Source organism: Protomyctophum bolini (genome assembly GCF_963924005.1).
Source record: "Protomyctophum bolini genome assembly, chromosome: 5".
NCBI classification, from domain to species: Eukaryota; Metazoa; Chordata; class Actinopteri; order Myctophiformes; family Myctophidae; genus Protomyctophum; species Protomyctophum bolini.
In genome coordinates, this window is record NC_137866.1 from 3342110 (window position 1) to 3357071 (window position 14962).

Sequence of the window (14962 nt, forward strand, 5' to 3'; positions counted from 1 at the left end):
TAAGAAGAATGCAAAACGTTACAATTCCTGTTTATATAAATAAATAGCAATTCATCGCAGTTCATCGTTTTACAAAGCAGCTTCACGCTGTAAAGTGTGAGTGAAAAAAGAGGGTCAGCATTCAGGAGGCGAACAGCCTCGGGATAAGTGCTGTTCTTGAAGCGGGAGGTATTGCACTTTAGAGACCGGAGTCTCTTACCTGAGGGCAGGGGTGCGAATTCGCGAATGGCGAATTTGCTAACATTGTAAGCGTGTGTCTCTTCTCTCTGCAGCTAGCGGAGGCCAAGGTCAAGGCCGAGGAGGCCAAGGGTAAAGCCCAGGCCGCGCTGGACAAGGCCACGGCCACCAAGGACAAGGTGGAGCGCTCCAACAACGACCTGAGAGACCTCATCAAACAGATACGAGACTTCCTCACGCGTGAGTTCACACCACACTGTTGTTTTTGGCAGCAGATTTTGACTTTAGTTTTAGTCACAGTCTCTTTAATAGTATTCATTTAGTTTTAGTCACATTTTAGTCACCTGGAATGTCTTGGTTGGTCTAGTTTTAGTCAACTAAACATAACATCGTAATGACAGTTTTTTTTCACTTGCTGATATAATAATATTTTCAGCATGCAACTAATTGTAAAATGACTTATACTGTCCAAGTACCACAGACGAAAAACAGTCTAAGTCCAAATTTCATTCTGACCCCTCCACGAAAAGGCCTCGTTGTCCTGAACCCTTATCTATCATTTATACATTATGGATCAATAGTGTGGACTTAGACTGTTTTTCGTCTGTGGCATTTTAACATTTTCGTCTAGTTTTTATTTGTTGGCAAAATTGTCAGTATATTTAGTATTTAGTTTTAGTCATCGTAGCTTAGTTTTCATTTAGTTTCCATTTAGTTTTCGTCAGTGGAAAAAAGGTAGTCGACGAACATTTTTTGTCTTAGTTTTAGTCGACGGAAACAACACTGGACCACCACACGGCACAGATCATGCACTGTAGAGCAGTACATCAAATCAAATCAAATCAAATCTAATTTATTTATATAGCACATTTAAAAACAACACTCATTGTACCAAAGTGCTTCACAAATGCAATACAATACAATACAATACAATACAATACAATACAATACAATACAATACAATACAGTGCAGAAGACGTCAATAATAAAACAACAGGAAAACAGGACAGAATAGTCTAAGAGAAAAGGTGCAGGATCATGTCGGTGGTGGAAAAGCTTGTGAATATAAAAATACATGATCACACAGATCATGTACTGTAGAGCATACAGTACACGATCACACAGATCATATCAGAGAGCAGTGGTTCCCAAACGTTGTCATGTCAAGGACCCCCGAAAAATTGACACTCATTAGCCCGCGGACCCCCATTTGAAAAGGTGATGCCATGGACCCCCCATAAGAGAAGACTTTTACGGCGACAAGACAATTTACAATTTTCAATTCAGGCATTTATCAGACGCTCTTAATCCAGAGAGATTTACATCAAGCAATAACAAAAACAAGGCATACATCACATATATATAAAGTAGTTATCATGAATCACGTATCAACTAAGAACGTAACAGTGGAGTATCTATGTCAACTATACATACTATATTATATATTATACATGTGTACTATAAAGTGCTATGACTATACATAAAATGCAATTCTAATGCTGTCTACGTAACAAGCTATAAATCTGTTTAAAATACTATCCAAGTCTAGCAGTGATTCTCAGCCTGTAGGTCTGCTATTTTTGAAAAATCGAAGAACGACTGACATATAGAAACACAGCTTTTTCAGAAAACTGTCAGGATGTAGAAGACATTTTTTTAATCTGATCTCAGGTCAGAATTGGTTAAGATTGAACAGGCCTTCCTCTGTCATAGACTGTACATACTGTACACATAACTCTGTATTATATACTGTACACATAACTCTGTCTTATATCTCTCTGTGCAGAGGAAGGCTATACATACTGTACACATAACTCTGTATTATATACTGTACACATAACTCTGTATTATATCTCTGTGTGCAGAAGAAGGCTATACATACTGTACACATAACTCTGTATTATATACTGTACACATAACTCTGTATTATATCTCTGTGTGCAGAAGAAGGCTGTACATAACTGTACACATAACTCTGTCTTATATCTCTCTGTGCAGAGGAAGGCTATACATACTGTACACATAACTCTGTATTATATACTGTACACATAACTGTATTATATATCTCTCTCTGTGTGCAGAGGAAGGCGCGGAGCCGGACAGCATCGAGCGGATAGCGAGCCGCGTGCTGGAGCTCTCCATCCCCGCGTCGCCCCAGCAGATCAGACACCTGGCGGACGAGATCAAGGAGCGCGTCCGCAGCCTGTCCAACGTGGACGCCATCTTGGACCAGACGCAGGACGACGTGCGCAAGGCCGAGCAGCTGCTGCTGGACGCCAAGAGGACCAGGTGGGTCTCAGTGCTACTGGTTCAGAGGACCAGGTGGGTCTCAGTGCTACTGGTTTAGAGGACCAGGTGGGTCTCAGTGCTACTGGTTTAGAGGACCAGGTGGGTCTCAGTGCTACTGGTTCAGAGGACCAGGTGGGTCTCAGTGCTACTGGTTTAGAGGACCAGGTGGGTCTCAGTGCTACTGGTTCAGAGGACCAGGTGGGTCTCAGTGCTACTGGTTCAGAGGACCAGGTGGGTCTCAGTGCTACTGGTTTAGAGGACCAGGTGGGTCTCAGTGCTACTGGTTCAGAGGACCAGGTGGGTCTCAGTGCTACTGGTTTAGAGGACCAGGTGGGTCTCAGTGCTACTGGTTTAGAGGACCAGGTGGGTCTCAGTGCTACTGGTTTAGAGGACCAGGTGGGTCTCAGTCCTCGTGCTACGAACCCACGAACTTGTGGTCCAAAAGCGAGAGCTTATAAGCTACGTAAAGCTCTAAGTAAAGCATAAATATCTAAACATTGTACTTGCGTGTGTGTGTGTGTGTACGTGCGTGTGTGCGGGGGTGTGTGTGTGTGTGTGTGTGTGTGTGTGTGTGTGTGTGTGTGTGTGTGTGTGTGTGTGTGTGTGTGTGTGTGTGTGTGTGTGTGTGTGTGTGTGTGTGTGTGTGTGTGTGTGTGTGTGTGTGTGTGTGTGTGTGTGTGTGTGTGTGTGTGTGTGTGTGTGTGTGTGTGTGTGTGTGTGTGTGTGTGTGCGTGCGTGCGTGCGTGCGTGCGTGCGTGCGTGTGTGTGTGCGTGCGTTCCTCAGGCATCGTGCGGAGGGCGTGAAGAGCACGGCGGAGACGGTGAAACAGGCCCTGGTGGACGCTAAGACCGCTCAGGCCTCGGCGGAGAAGGCCATCGCTAGAGCCAAGGCCGACATCGGGGAGACCGAGGCTCGACTCGTGCAGGTATAGAATCAATCACCCAGTGGTGGGGTAAGCCCTAGTATCAATACTAGGGCTACCAGATTCCAGATACCAGATTCGCTATATTTGGTCAAAATCAGCACAATGGTGAAGTTAAATGATGAATTAAAAATATGAATAGAGTTGGCAGAAGGCACTGAGAAGCTGCTATTGGGGTGGCAGTCCGAGGGTTAAGTACAGTAGGCAGTGGCTACTTAAGTAAATGTACAGTACTTAGTTACTTTCCACCACTGACACAATCACCACATGCAACAATTACTCTAGCAGAGTACCAGGACAAACAATCATGTCCTTTTAGGAAGGCCCTAACCACAGATTACATGGATAATACATACAATATACATACAATATACAATACAACATACAATGTGACGTCATTCGGCTCTGTAGAACCTACAATGTGACGTCATTTGGCTCTGTAGAGCCTACAATGTGACGTCATTTGAAAAATATTTATTTATTTGTTTCATGCATGGGATTTCACAGATTTGTTTATTTGTTTTAGAAATTCATAAAATTCTTAAAAATGAAAATAAACAATTATTACAAATGAAGGTGCCTGGACCGCTGAGCCATGGCCCAGGCCACACAAAAATAAATCTTTTGAATGTTTTTTTTTTACCGTGACGTGAGTGACCCACTAGATGGGAAACGGTGGTCAAACAAACGGAAATTAAGCAGAAATCTAAGTGACAGCTGAATTCAATTGGCTCATCATCGTTACTGTATACTGTATTATGTACTGTATATACTGTATCATGTGCTGCCTTGTGGTCAGATCGAGTCGGAGACGTCCAGCAGTGTTACTGTATACATACTGTATCTTGTGGTCAGATCGAGTCGGAGACGTCCAGCAGTGAGAAGGACCTGAGCGAGGCCATGGAGCGCCTGGGCACCCTGGGGAGAGAGATCGACGCCCTGAAGACGCAGCGGGCCAACAACAGCATGGCCGCCGCACGGGCCGAGGAGACCGCCACCATGGCACGGACGAAGGCCGAGGAGGCCAAGCAGGTGTGTGACTGTGTGTGACTGTGTGTGTGTGTGTGTGTGACTGTGTGTGTGTGACTGTGTGTGCGTGTGTGTGTGTGACTGTTTGTGTGTGTGTGACTGTGTGTGTGTGTGTGTGTGTGTGTGTGTGACTGTTTGTGTGTGTGTGACTGTGTGTGCGTGTGTTTGCGTCCGTGTGTAGCATTTACTGTATGGCTTCGACAGAATATCTTTAGAATATCTCTGTATAATGGTATAAATTATTAATTATTTATGCTGTTTCCTGTGTTTTTGTCCAGATCCTGGACGGTCAGCTGACCGATAAGTACCACGAGGTGCAGCAGCGCGTGGACACCAAGGCCAAGGCCGTCCAGGACGCCAAGAAGAGAGCAGAGAGACTCCGAGACGAAGCCAAAGAACTGCTGAGGGACGCTCAGAACAAGCTGCAAAGACTAGCAGGTGAGGAGAGAGAGAACCTGGGATCTGTGCCCTCTTTGAACCGCAAGGTTCCCACTTCCCAGTTCGAACCCGGGCTCCCCCAGAGGTATAAGGTCTCCACACACCGGGCGCGAATTTCGGATTTTTAAGTGGCGTTTCTCCATCGGTTTTTCCCGAAAAACGCGGCCGGTGTGCAACCACCTTTTAGTGTGGAAGTGTCCTTGAGCAAGACTCTGAACCCCAAATTGCTCCCGATGTGCTGATTGGTGCCTTGCATGGTTTCCTCCGGCATCTGTGTGTGAATGTAATTGGATATATTGGATATATATAAAAATATATAAATGCACCATTTACCATTTACACACACTTGTGCATAAACACATTTATAAAAGATACTTATATGCGGATTCAAACAAAACATAAGAAGGGAGTGGGTATTTGGATCTCCTGTTGTGATTCTGAAGGAATTGTTGAGTATTCCTTTTTCATTACATGACTACATGAACCCTATAGCATCCCTATTCTAAACATAGGAAAATATTTGACTAAGATATAAAGTCTAAAGTAATAATTTCATGCAGATTTACACGCTCGCTTTGTGAGCTTGTAGATTGTGTGATTGTGTGACACACACTATTTTACGTACAAGTATATTGGTTTTAAGTGGTGAGCATATAGTCAGACCTCTCCCAGAAGCATAGTCTCACGTACCCAGACAACTATTCCACAATCTCCGAATGCTATATAAGAGTCTACACCATAGCTCCCGAAATCCGAGTAAGGAAGCTGCCATTTCCATTCACGAAAATATATTAAAAAAAATATCTTTACATTTTATTCTTTTCATTTTCATTTCTGCTAAGCAACAAGCTATATATATGCTTAGATGATTTCTGTTTATATCAGCATACATTTATTTGCGTGACTATATTTAAGAAGTAGTGAAAATAGACGATCTGCTATTTTCACCAGTTCGGGTCCCGTCATGCGAACATCTATTTTCTGCTTTGTGTCACGTACGTTACGTACTGGCTGAAACGTTTGTGGGAACCACTGTTACACTAACAGTCGTTGGCGTTAGTTGGCGTTCCTGTGTGTCACTAACCAGTCGTTGGCGTTCCTGTGTGTCTGGTACACTAACCGGGCGTTCCTCTGTGCCCTGCGTGTCTGGTACACTAACCGGTCGTTCCTCTGTGTCCTGTGTGTCTGGTACACTAACCGGTCGTTCCTCTGTGTCCTGTGTGTCTGGTACACTAACCGGGCGTTCCTCTGTGTCCTGTGTGTCTGGTACACTAACCGGGCGTTCCTCTGTGTCCTGTGTGTCTGGTACACTAACCGGGCGTTCCTCTGTGTCCTGTGTGTCTGGTACACTAACCGGTCGTTCCGCTGTGTCCTGTGTGTCTGGTACACTAACCGGGCGTTCCTCTGTGTCCTGTGTGTCTGGTACACTAACCGGGCGTTCCTCTGTGTCCTGTGTGTCTGGTACACTAACCGGGCGTTCCTCTGTGTCCTGTGTGTCTGGTACACTAACCGGTCGTTCCTCTGTGTCCTGCGTGTCTGGTACACTAACCGGGCGTTCCTCTGTGTCCTGTGTGTCTGGTACACTAACCGGGCGTTCCTCTGTGTCCTGCGTGTCCCGCCACAGAGCTGGAGAAGGAATACGAGGAGAACCAGAGGCGGCTGGAGGGGAAAGCTCGGCAGCTGGACGGCCTGGAGGACAAGATGAGAGGCATCCTCAATGACATCAACAAGCAGATCCAGATCTACAACACCTGCCAGTAAACCTCATGACTGCACTGTTCGTTCATTCATTCGTTCGTTCATTCATTCGTTCATTCGTTCATTCGTTCATTCATTCATTCATTCATTCATTCGTTCGTTCGTTCATTCATTCATTCATTCATTCGTTCATTCGTTCATTCGTTAATTCGTTCATTCATTCGTTCATTCATTCAACAGGCAACAGGCCAGCTGTCAGACTAGTATACACAATCTTTGAACCAAACATTATTTGGTTTTAAAGTCAAAACGAACAAGAAACGTAAAGAGATGTTGGTTATATAATGATGTCCTAACTGTTGGGAATACTGTATGTAAATTGTCTGCCAAGCTTTAAACGTTTGACGTGTCTTTCAGACAAAGACACGCGTGTCACTTCACAGTGTCATCTGAGCTTCGAGGCTTCATCTCATGTCATGATGTATGTTTTGTATTTTAGTTTTTTTTCAAAAGAACCAAAAACCAGCGTGACTAATAATACACGGGTCAAAACAGAACTCACGTTGTAGTGTTTGACTGCTGTACAGCTGCCTACAGTATACGCAGGTTCTGAGGAGATCCAGTTTATCGATAAACAAACAAGGCAAGCCACATACCAGGACGGCAACGTGCAAATGTCACGTGACAGATCCTGCCGATTGAGGCGCCGTGCATCAGATGATTATGTTATCCAGTTTGTCATAACGTGTTTGTGTACGTCGTCTGCACGCAAATAACAGAGCGACAGACATTCGAGGTGTGAAGATAATAAATGATGGCCCTGCCCCACCCCAAAACAAACCCCTACTGTACATGAAGATGAAGATCAAAGGCGTACTGTAAGTTCATCACAACAAGCAGCTGTGGTCAAAGAGTTACTTCAACTGAGGAATATTGTATAGCCTATTATTTAACCCATTCTGACCTGAGATCAGATTCATACGAGGTTTCCACTGGACACACACTGGTCTGATTAACCCATTCTGACCTGAGATCAGTTTCTAAAAATGTCAGTCGTTCTTCGATTTTTCAAAAATTGCAGACCTACAAGCTCGTAGCGCGCCACTGGGTGGCGCGCTATGAGCTTGTAGATCTGCTGTTTTTCAATAGCTAAAGCATAACGTAATGCTAACACCAAAAGGGGTTCCCGCCCAGAATGGGTTAATGTATAGGCCTATAGCTGACCCTGTGTTTCTCACACTTGGATTATTATACATGCTGAATTGAGTGTGTTAAGTGTGTTATGAGTGATACAATCATTCTGTGCTACTAGTGTGAACTATAGCACGCTTTTGCCATGCCGAGGAGAGTGCCACTACTGGCAGACAGTATCCCACCGGTGAAGCACTGTACACTGTGTTTCCTTGTGCCTTATTATCCCATTTAGGCCTGACGTCGAAATAGAAAAACGTTCGCTCTGAAAGAATAATGTATTCAAAGATGTGGTGTGCTGCATTTTTACACTTTTTCAAAAAAATAGCAGACTCTGTGGCGCGCTATGAGCTTGTAGGTCTGCTGTTTTTCAATAGCTAAAGTATAACAAGATGCTTAGTCAAAACACCCAAAGGGGTTCCCGTCCGTTATACTATATTATAAGCAGTGGTTCACAAACGTTTTCATGCCAAAGCACCCCTAAATGAATGTGCATTTGGCTGCGGACCCCCCCCCCCCCCATCTGAAAAGATGTTGTGCCAAAGAGGAGGACCCCATACAAAGGTTGTGGTGTTAAAAATGTCACCAAAAGAAATATTTTAACATTTTCAAAGAATGTCATTTTTTTCTTTTTAAATAATGACCCTTCCCTGGTGACACTTTGAGAATGAGAAACTCCAGCTTTTTAGACCACATACAGTATACCGCCATAACTCTGAAAGTGTACAAATGGAACCAAATGGACTCGTTGGGGTAAGAAAGGAAAGGAAAGTTACCATGTTTACCCAGGGTAACTGGACTAAGGAAAGGAAAGGTACTATGTTTACCCAGGGTAACTGGACTAAAGGTACTATGTTTACCCATGAGGGTAACTGGACTAAGCTCAAGAACTTGTTTACAGCCAGGCCCTGCTCATAGAACATTTCATGGTAGGGGTTCAATGCCTTGCTCAAGGGCACTTCAGCGGTGGTAATTTTAACGTGCCGGTCCGGGGATACGAACTATAGCGACCTTCCGATATCAAGACCGCTCCACAAACCGTTCGGCCACCGCTGCCCATTTGGTTCCATTTGTACACTTTCAGAGTTTTACAGCCACATCCGTGTCCCATTTATTTGGTTCCTATTTCTAACTATCCATCATGTATCTCTGGGGGGGAACCAACCCACTCAAGGACCCCTGGAAGGTCCCCGGACCCCAATTTGAGTAGCACTGCCTTAATAGCATGTCGATTTCTTGTACATTTTGTCAAGTGTACTTTTTTTGGAAGCGTTCGAATAAAACATGTAAAGTATTTTTGTTTGACCATGCAGTCTGCAGCTGGGAACCTCACCATTTTGATAAATTGCCAAAGCCAAAAAAAACAACTGTTGTTTAATGTGTACAGTTATGTGAATAAAGGTTACCCTTGCTCTATAAATACATAAATGTCTTTAATTCATTTTGTATTTATTCAAGTGTTTTTGACTGGGGGGGTAATATTTTGACAGTATGATTTTGTAATCATCTTTAGGGCCCCAAATCATACCCTAAAAAGCACTATAGTGTCTAAAAAACAGAGGTTTTTCTGACTGGGGTCATATTTTGACAGGAGCAAACTGACTGTCATAATTTCACCCCCCTCCCTATCGAAGTATAGGACAGTATTAGGATGTTGATATTGATTTCAAACACAAAGTGTTTTTAGGTATTATAATACTTGACATTAATAAGTCAGTATAATAAGTGTGTTATGATAAAGGTTGTCATTACTATCAAGTACTTTTATATATATAATTAATTATGTTTATAATGCGTTATAAACATGGAATACATAGCAATTCATGAAGTATTATAATACTTGAAATTATAATAAGTCATTATAATAAAGTGTATAATGTGTTATGATTATTTATCAGCGCTTATACATATAATTATACATGTTTATGAGAATATTATAATAGTATGTTATATATATATAGTATAAGTATCATTATGTTCATAATGTGTTATAAATGTTGGATGCATAGCAAGTGTTACCACAGCTTTTCCAATGGTGTTAATGAAACGAGTATAAACAGTACTGTCTACAGGAGCTTGTAAAGTGATTTAAATAATTATGGACGCTTAGTTTGTTTTCTTCTTAAGTTTTAAAACAATATAACAACAACACAAAAGCTAGCTAAAAGCTAATACTGTTGACTATCATAACAAACTGGTGGTCTCTGTGAGTTAACAGAACCAAACAGTCAGACATAGACAAGATAGATTGTGGACAGTGAGAGGCTGCGTAGTAGCAACTCTGTCCACTAGATGGTACTGCGGGCTGCGGCTCAACATGCAATACAACACTAGAACACTAATGTCTGTCTTTCTAATAATTAGGTAAAAAAAAAACACCGCAATGAGAGAGGAGAGAGAGAGAGGAAAAAGCAATTATATAAACTGTATTTAAAAATGTGGTATTTATTATTAACGTTTTGGTATTTATTATGATTGCATATTGCATTGCATTTTTGACTTCCAGAGAGAGAGAGAGAGAGAGAGAGAGAGAGAGAGAGAGAGAGAGAGAGAGAGAGAGAGAGAGACCTTTATTTAATTCCTATTTATATCCAATATTTATTTGTAAATACATTGTTTTATTTTGATTGTCTTGTTCTGCTTTGGCAATATAAACGAACGTTTTCTCGTGCCAATAAAGCTCCTTTGAATTGAATGGAGAGAGAGAAAGAGAGAGGGAGAGAGAGAGAGAGAGAGAGAGAGAGAGAGAGAGAGAGAGAGAGAGAGAGAGAGAGAGAGACCTTTATTTAATTCCTATTTATATCCAATATTTATTTGTAAATACATTGTTTTATTTTGATTGTCTTGTTCTGCTTTGGCAATATAAACGAACGTTTTCTCGTGCCAATAAAGCTCCTTTGAATTGAATGGAGAGAGAGAAAGAGAGAGGGAGAGAGAGAGAGAGAGAGAGAGAGAGAGAGAGGGAGAGAGAGAGATCCTCCCCCCCTATCTCCTTCCCACTCTGCGGTCACGTGGTCACAGCAGTAAGGAAGTGTCTGAGTCGCTCCGTTCGTTCCTTTGACCAGTTTGTGTTGTTCCTAAAAACAAAGTGTCGATAATCACCGTCGTCTCTCGTCTCTGTCCGTCGTCACACAGCGAGAGACACATTATTGTTGTTTGTTATTATTATTATTTTGTGCCGCGTCTTCTACACATGGAGCATAATATGCTCAGCTGAAAGCCGTAGGAAATGAAATGGGTCCTGGGTAAGAGCGGAACATTCCAGAAACACCGTGGTGGAGGAGGAGGCAGCACGGGGCGCCGCGGCCCTCTCAGCCCGCCTCAAGGAGCTTAGCAGCCGGGCTACGACAACACAACACACACACCGACCGACCGGTATCGGCAGCTAGCTATAGCGGGGCGCTGCGGCCCTAGTCTCAGGCTCTCAGCCCGCCTCAAGGAGCTTTGCAGCCGCCTGGAACATTCCAGAGACACCGTGGAGGAGGAGGCAGCAGCAGCAGAGGAGTGCGGCAGTTTAGCGGGGCGCTGCGGCCCTCTCAGCCCGCCTCAAGGAGCTTAGCAGCCGGGCTACGAGACAACACACAGACCCGGCAGCGGCAGCTTCGCTAGCGGGGCGCTGCGGCCCTCTCAAGCCCGCCTCAAGGAGCTTAGCAGCCGGCTGGGACATTCCAGAAACACCGTGGTGGTGTGTCTGGTGGAAGAGGAGGCAGAGGAGTGCGGCGGCTTAGCGGGACGCTGCGGCCCTCTCAGCCCGCCTCAAGGAGCTTAGCAGCCGGGCTACGACAACACACACAAACGGAGGGACCGAGCCTCGGCCATTGTTGTTGTGTACTGTACTGTACTGTACGGGACGGGATTATTTGACCCCTGGCTCGCACTGTGCACGCACTGACACCTCGTAAGTCTATAGTTTTGACGTCCTACTAACTACTACAGGTTGTAATCGCAGACTGTCCTAGCCTAATATTTAGAGTTTGACTCGTAGATGTATTTGCAATTTTAAATGATCCGATTTCTGTGTCCTAATCGATAAAGAGACATCTATATCTACGAGAGTCTTTCTTAGGCCAAGACTGATCCTTTGTGTGTGTCGTTGCTATGAGGTGACAGAGACAGACATGTGATATGTGTTCTGTCTCTTGTCTGTAATCCAGTTTGGTGTCATTTGGTTGTTTTTTGAGGCCAAAGTCATTTAGCCAGAGAGGAGGATGCGATGATCCTCGTGCGCCGGCCGGTGTCGCGTTGTCGAAAACAGCCGATCTACAAAGCCCTCGTCGCGTCGCCTCGCAGCGCGCTGTGAGCTTGTAGATCTGCTATTTGACTCTATCTATCTATCTATCTAGCCGCTATAGTTATATTGCTAGTATTCGCTTTAGGTACATACGTCTGTGGGCTACACGCCCCCTGCACGGGAGTGGGATGGACGGGATGCACAGGGCTGAAGAATAGAAGATATTAATAAGCTACTTTATGTATTTATGAGCGATACATTAATTTCATGCATCATAATGTAATGTTACACCACTTCATTCCCAGCAAGCCAGCTTGTTTCCTTTTGTGTTTATTAGAAACTTTACTCCACCATTCCTCTGGCCTATTCTGGCTGAAATGCATTATTGGTGATGTAAACTAAGACCACTCATTCTATGTTTGAGTCCCAAAGGGGTGTGTGTGTGTGTGTGTGTGTGTGTGTGTGTGTGTGTGTGTGTGTGTGTGTGTGTGTGTGTGTGTGTGTGTGGAAACAAAAAAAGAAGGAAGAATTGACAACAATTGTAATATATATGGTGGCCTAAGGGTTAGAGGAGTGCCCTTGTTGCCGGTTCGATTCCCCGGACGGGCAGGAACAATCTGGGTCAGGAAGTGATTGTTCATCACTCACCCAACACCGCTGAAGTGCCCTTGAGCAAGGCACTGAATGAACCCCCAGCTGCTCCAGTGCGGAGATGCTTTAGTGACCGACAGTATCAGACTGAGGTTGTACTGGTCAGCTCCCAGGTTCTAATGTGTGTGTGTGTGTGTGTGTGTGTGTGTGTGTGTGTGTGTGTGTGTGTGTGTGTGTGTGTGTGTGTGTGTGTGTGTGTGTGTGTGTGTGTGTCTGTCTGTGTGTCTATGTGCAGGGCGTTGCTGAAAATGAGCACTTGTGCTCAGCTACTACCCTGGGTAAATAAAGGATTATAAATATATATATATATATATATATATATCTGAACAAATTGTAGGGGATATAAATTAAGTCAACAAATGGATTAAAAACGGACTATTTTCCCCCAGAATCAGAATATCTTTATTGTCATTGTACAAGACAACAAAATTGATTTGCAATCCAGCTCAGTGCATTTAAAACAAAAGACATAATACTCTATATAAAATACAAACATTTAAGGCATATTGCACAGTGAGTCCTTTTAGTCCATAAAGTGTCAAGTGTCAGTGCCGTTGTTTACTGTGTTGCCATGCTAAGAAAATGGGGCAAGGATCAACACCCTGACTTCCAGCTGGCTATTAAAACGTTATGGTGGCTATAGTATATCCCTACCTAGCAATATGGAGTGGACACTGGACAGGTGTTTAGCCATAAAACACCATAAGAACATAATGGTGACATAAGAACAAAGCATAACCTATTAATTTCACACATTTTAACATCATTTTCATTGAAGGAATGAAAGGATAGCGCAGCAATCAAACAATACTATTGACGGATTGATTGAAAATTGTATTCACAGTTTGTAGAGAAACTGAGTGGTGCAACTCCCCTCTCTCCCCCCCCCCCCCTCCTCTCTCTCTCATTAGCAGGCAACAGTGCAGCACTAATACTATCTCTCTCTCTCTGTTTTTCTGGCACAACAGCGCCCCTACTAGTACGATGCAATAGACAATGCAATTTTCCTTGCCAGCCTCTTTTCTGAGCTCACTACTGGGACTGCTGAATTGAATGCTCCGGTGTTGGTCTGTGTGACTGACAATCACTCCCTTTACGATGCCCTTAAGTCCACTAAACAGGTCACAGAGAAGAGACTTCGGTTAGACATAAGCGGCATCAAAGAGCTCATTCAGAGTAAAGTGATGAAAAAGGTGCTCTGGTCAGTGACGAAAGCCCAACTCGCTGACTGTCTGACTAAAAAGGGAGCATCACCTCTAGTGCTTTTGAAAGCATTCTGTGAAGGTCGGACCATGGAATCCAGGCTAAATGTTAAAAAAAAAAGTGGGAATGTTTGTAGTTATTAGTTATTTTCTTGAATGTTTTTTATTTTAAAGAAAGAATAGTCATATACTGGTGCTCATGGCCACATAGGTGAACACATACGAGGCAGGTTAACCAACACGGACATTGCTGTTCCTTGGAGTGGTTGCACCACTCAAAAAGAGGAACTAACCAGGTGCTCAATGGAGGTAGCAGGAAAAATGGGTACCGACCGTTGAACGAAAGTACAGGCCAATACAACATCTGCTACGAGGATAAAACCAGAAAAAAGCGCTGTTTACATCAGGGTCCTCCATGTTCAATTCACCAGAAGATTTGGAGACATACAAATATACACTTCTGTGGAAAAATCTAAATAAAACTCCATATTCCTCAGACTCAATAACCCTAATTCCCTTTTATTTTTTTGCTTCCCTGCTTCTTGCCTGCAGCTCTAACACCTTCCCACCACCACCACCCGTCACCCTGATTCCGTTCTGGGTGAGTTCGGACTTGTAAAAATCGCCAAGATAGCCGGGCCGGGCAGGAAGAGGCACAGCTCAGACCCAGACCCCAGCGGCGGCGGCAGCACCAGCGGCGGCAGCACCAGCGGCGGCGACAGTGACTCCAGTGACGTCGGGCGGCCCGTCGGCGCAAAGTGCCTGAAGATGGCGAGCAGCAGCGGCAGCGCGGCGGCGGCGGCGGCGGCGGTGGGCGGCCGACGCGGCGGGGCTCAACAGCGAGGAGGAGGAGGAGGAGGAGCTGCAGGCGGAGTGGACCCCTCCGGCTCCGCCTCCTCCTCCACCGCCACCACCACCACCAGCAAGAAGAAGCAGAAGGACCGGGCCAACCAGGAGAGCAGGGAGGCCAAGAGACTAGCGGCCGCCGCCGCGGCAGCAGCAGTAGCAGCAGCGGCGGCCGCGGCGGGAGGAGTTGTCGTCAGCGAGCACAAGAAAGGTTAGTCGCTCTACTTTCTTTTTATCCCACGATTTTGTAACCCATTTTTCACCCCTGTGTCAATCATCTAATGTGA

At 44.5% G+C, this 14962-nt stretch overlaps 2 protein-coding genes across 7 annotated transcripts in view; both read left to right on the forward strand.

The window, feature by feature from the left end:
* lamb2 (laminin, beta 2 (laminin S)) overlaps positions 1 to 9173 on the forward strand; it is a 91409-nt gene extending 82236 nt beyond the window's left edge. For both annotated transcript variants that reach the window (XM_080763693.1, XM_080763694.1), the window contains exons 30-35: positions 273 to 417; positions 2259 to 2466; positions 3251 to 3392; positions 4245 to 4421; positions 4697 to 4856; positions 6481 to 9173. In XM_080763693.1, coding sequence (XP_080619819.1) covers positions 273 to 417; positions 2259 to 2466; positions 3251 to 3392; positions 4245 to 4421; positions 4697 to 4856; positions 6481 to 6617 — 969 coding nt within the window. In that variant the 3' untranslated portion in view covers positions 6618 to 9173. The remainder of the gene's footprint in view (positions 1 to 272; positions 418 to 2258; positions 2467 to 3250; positions 3393 to 4244; positions 4422 to 4696; positions 4857 to 6480) is intronic.
* Positions 9174 to 10764: 1591 nt separating this feature from the next.
* usp19 (ubiquitin specific peptidase 19) overlaps positions 10765 to 14962 on the forward strand; it is a 62835-nt gene continuing 58637 nt past the window's right edge. For 4 of the 5 annotated variants that reach the window (XM_080762765.1, XM_080762762.1, XM_080762763.1 and 1 more), the window contains exons 1-2: positions 10765 to 11643; positions 14382 to 14886. In XM_080762765.1, the coding sequence (XP_080618891.1) occupies positions 14598 to 14886 (289 nt within the window). In that variant the 5' untranslated portion in view covers positions 10765 to 11643; positions 14382 to 14597. Of the gene's footprint in view, positions 11648 to 14381; positions 14887 to 14962 lie in introns of all 5 variants that reach the window. The other variant, XM_080762761.1, reaches the window with a different exon arrangement.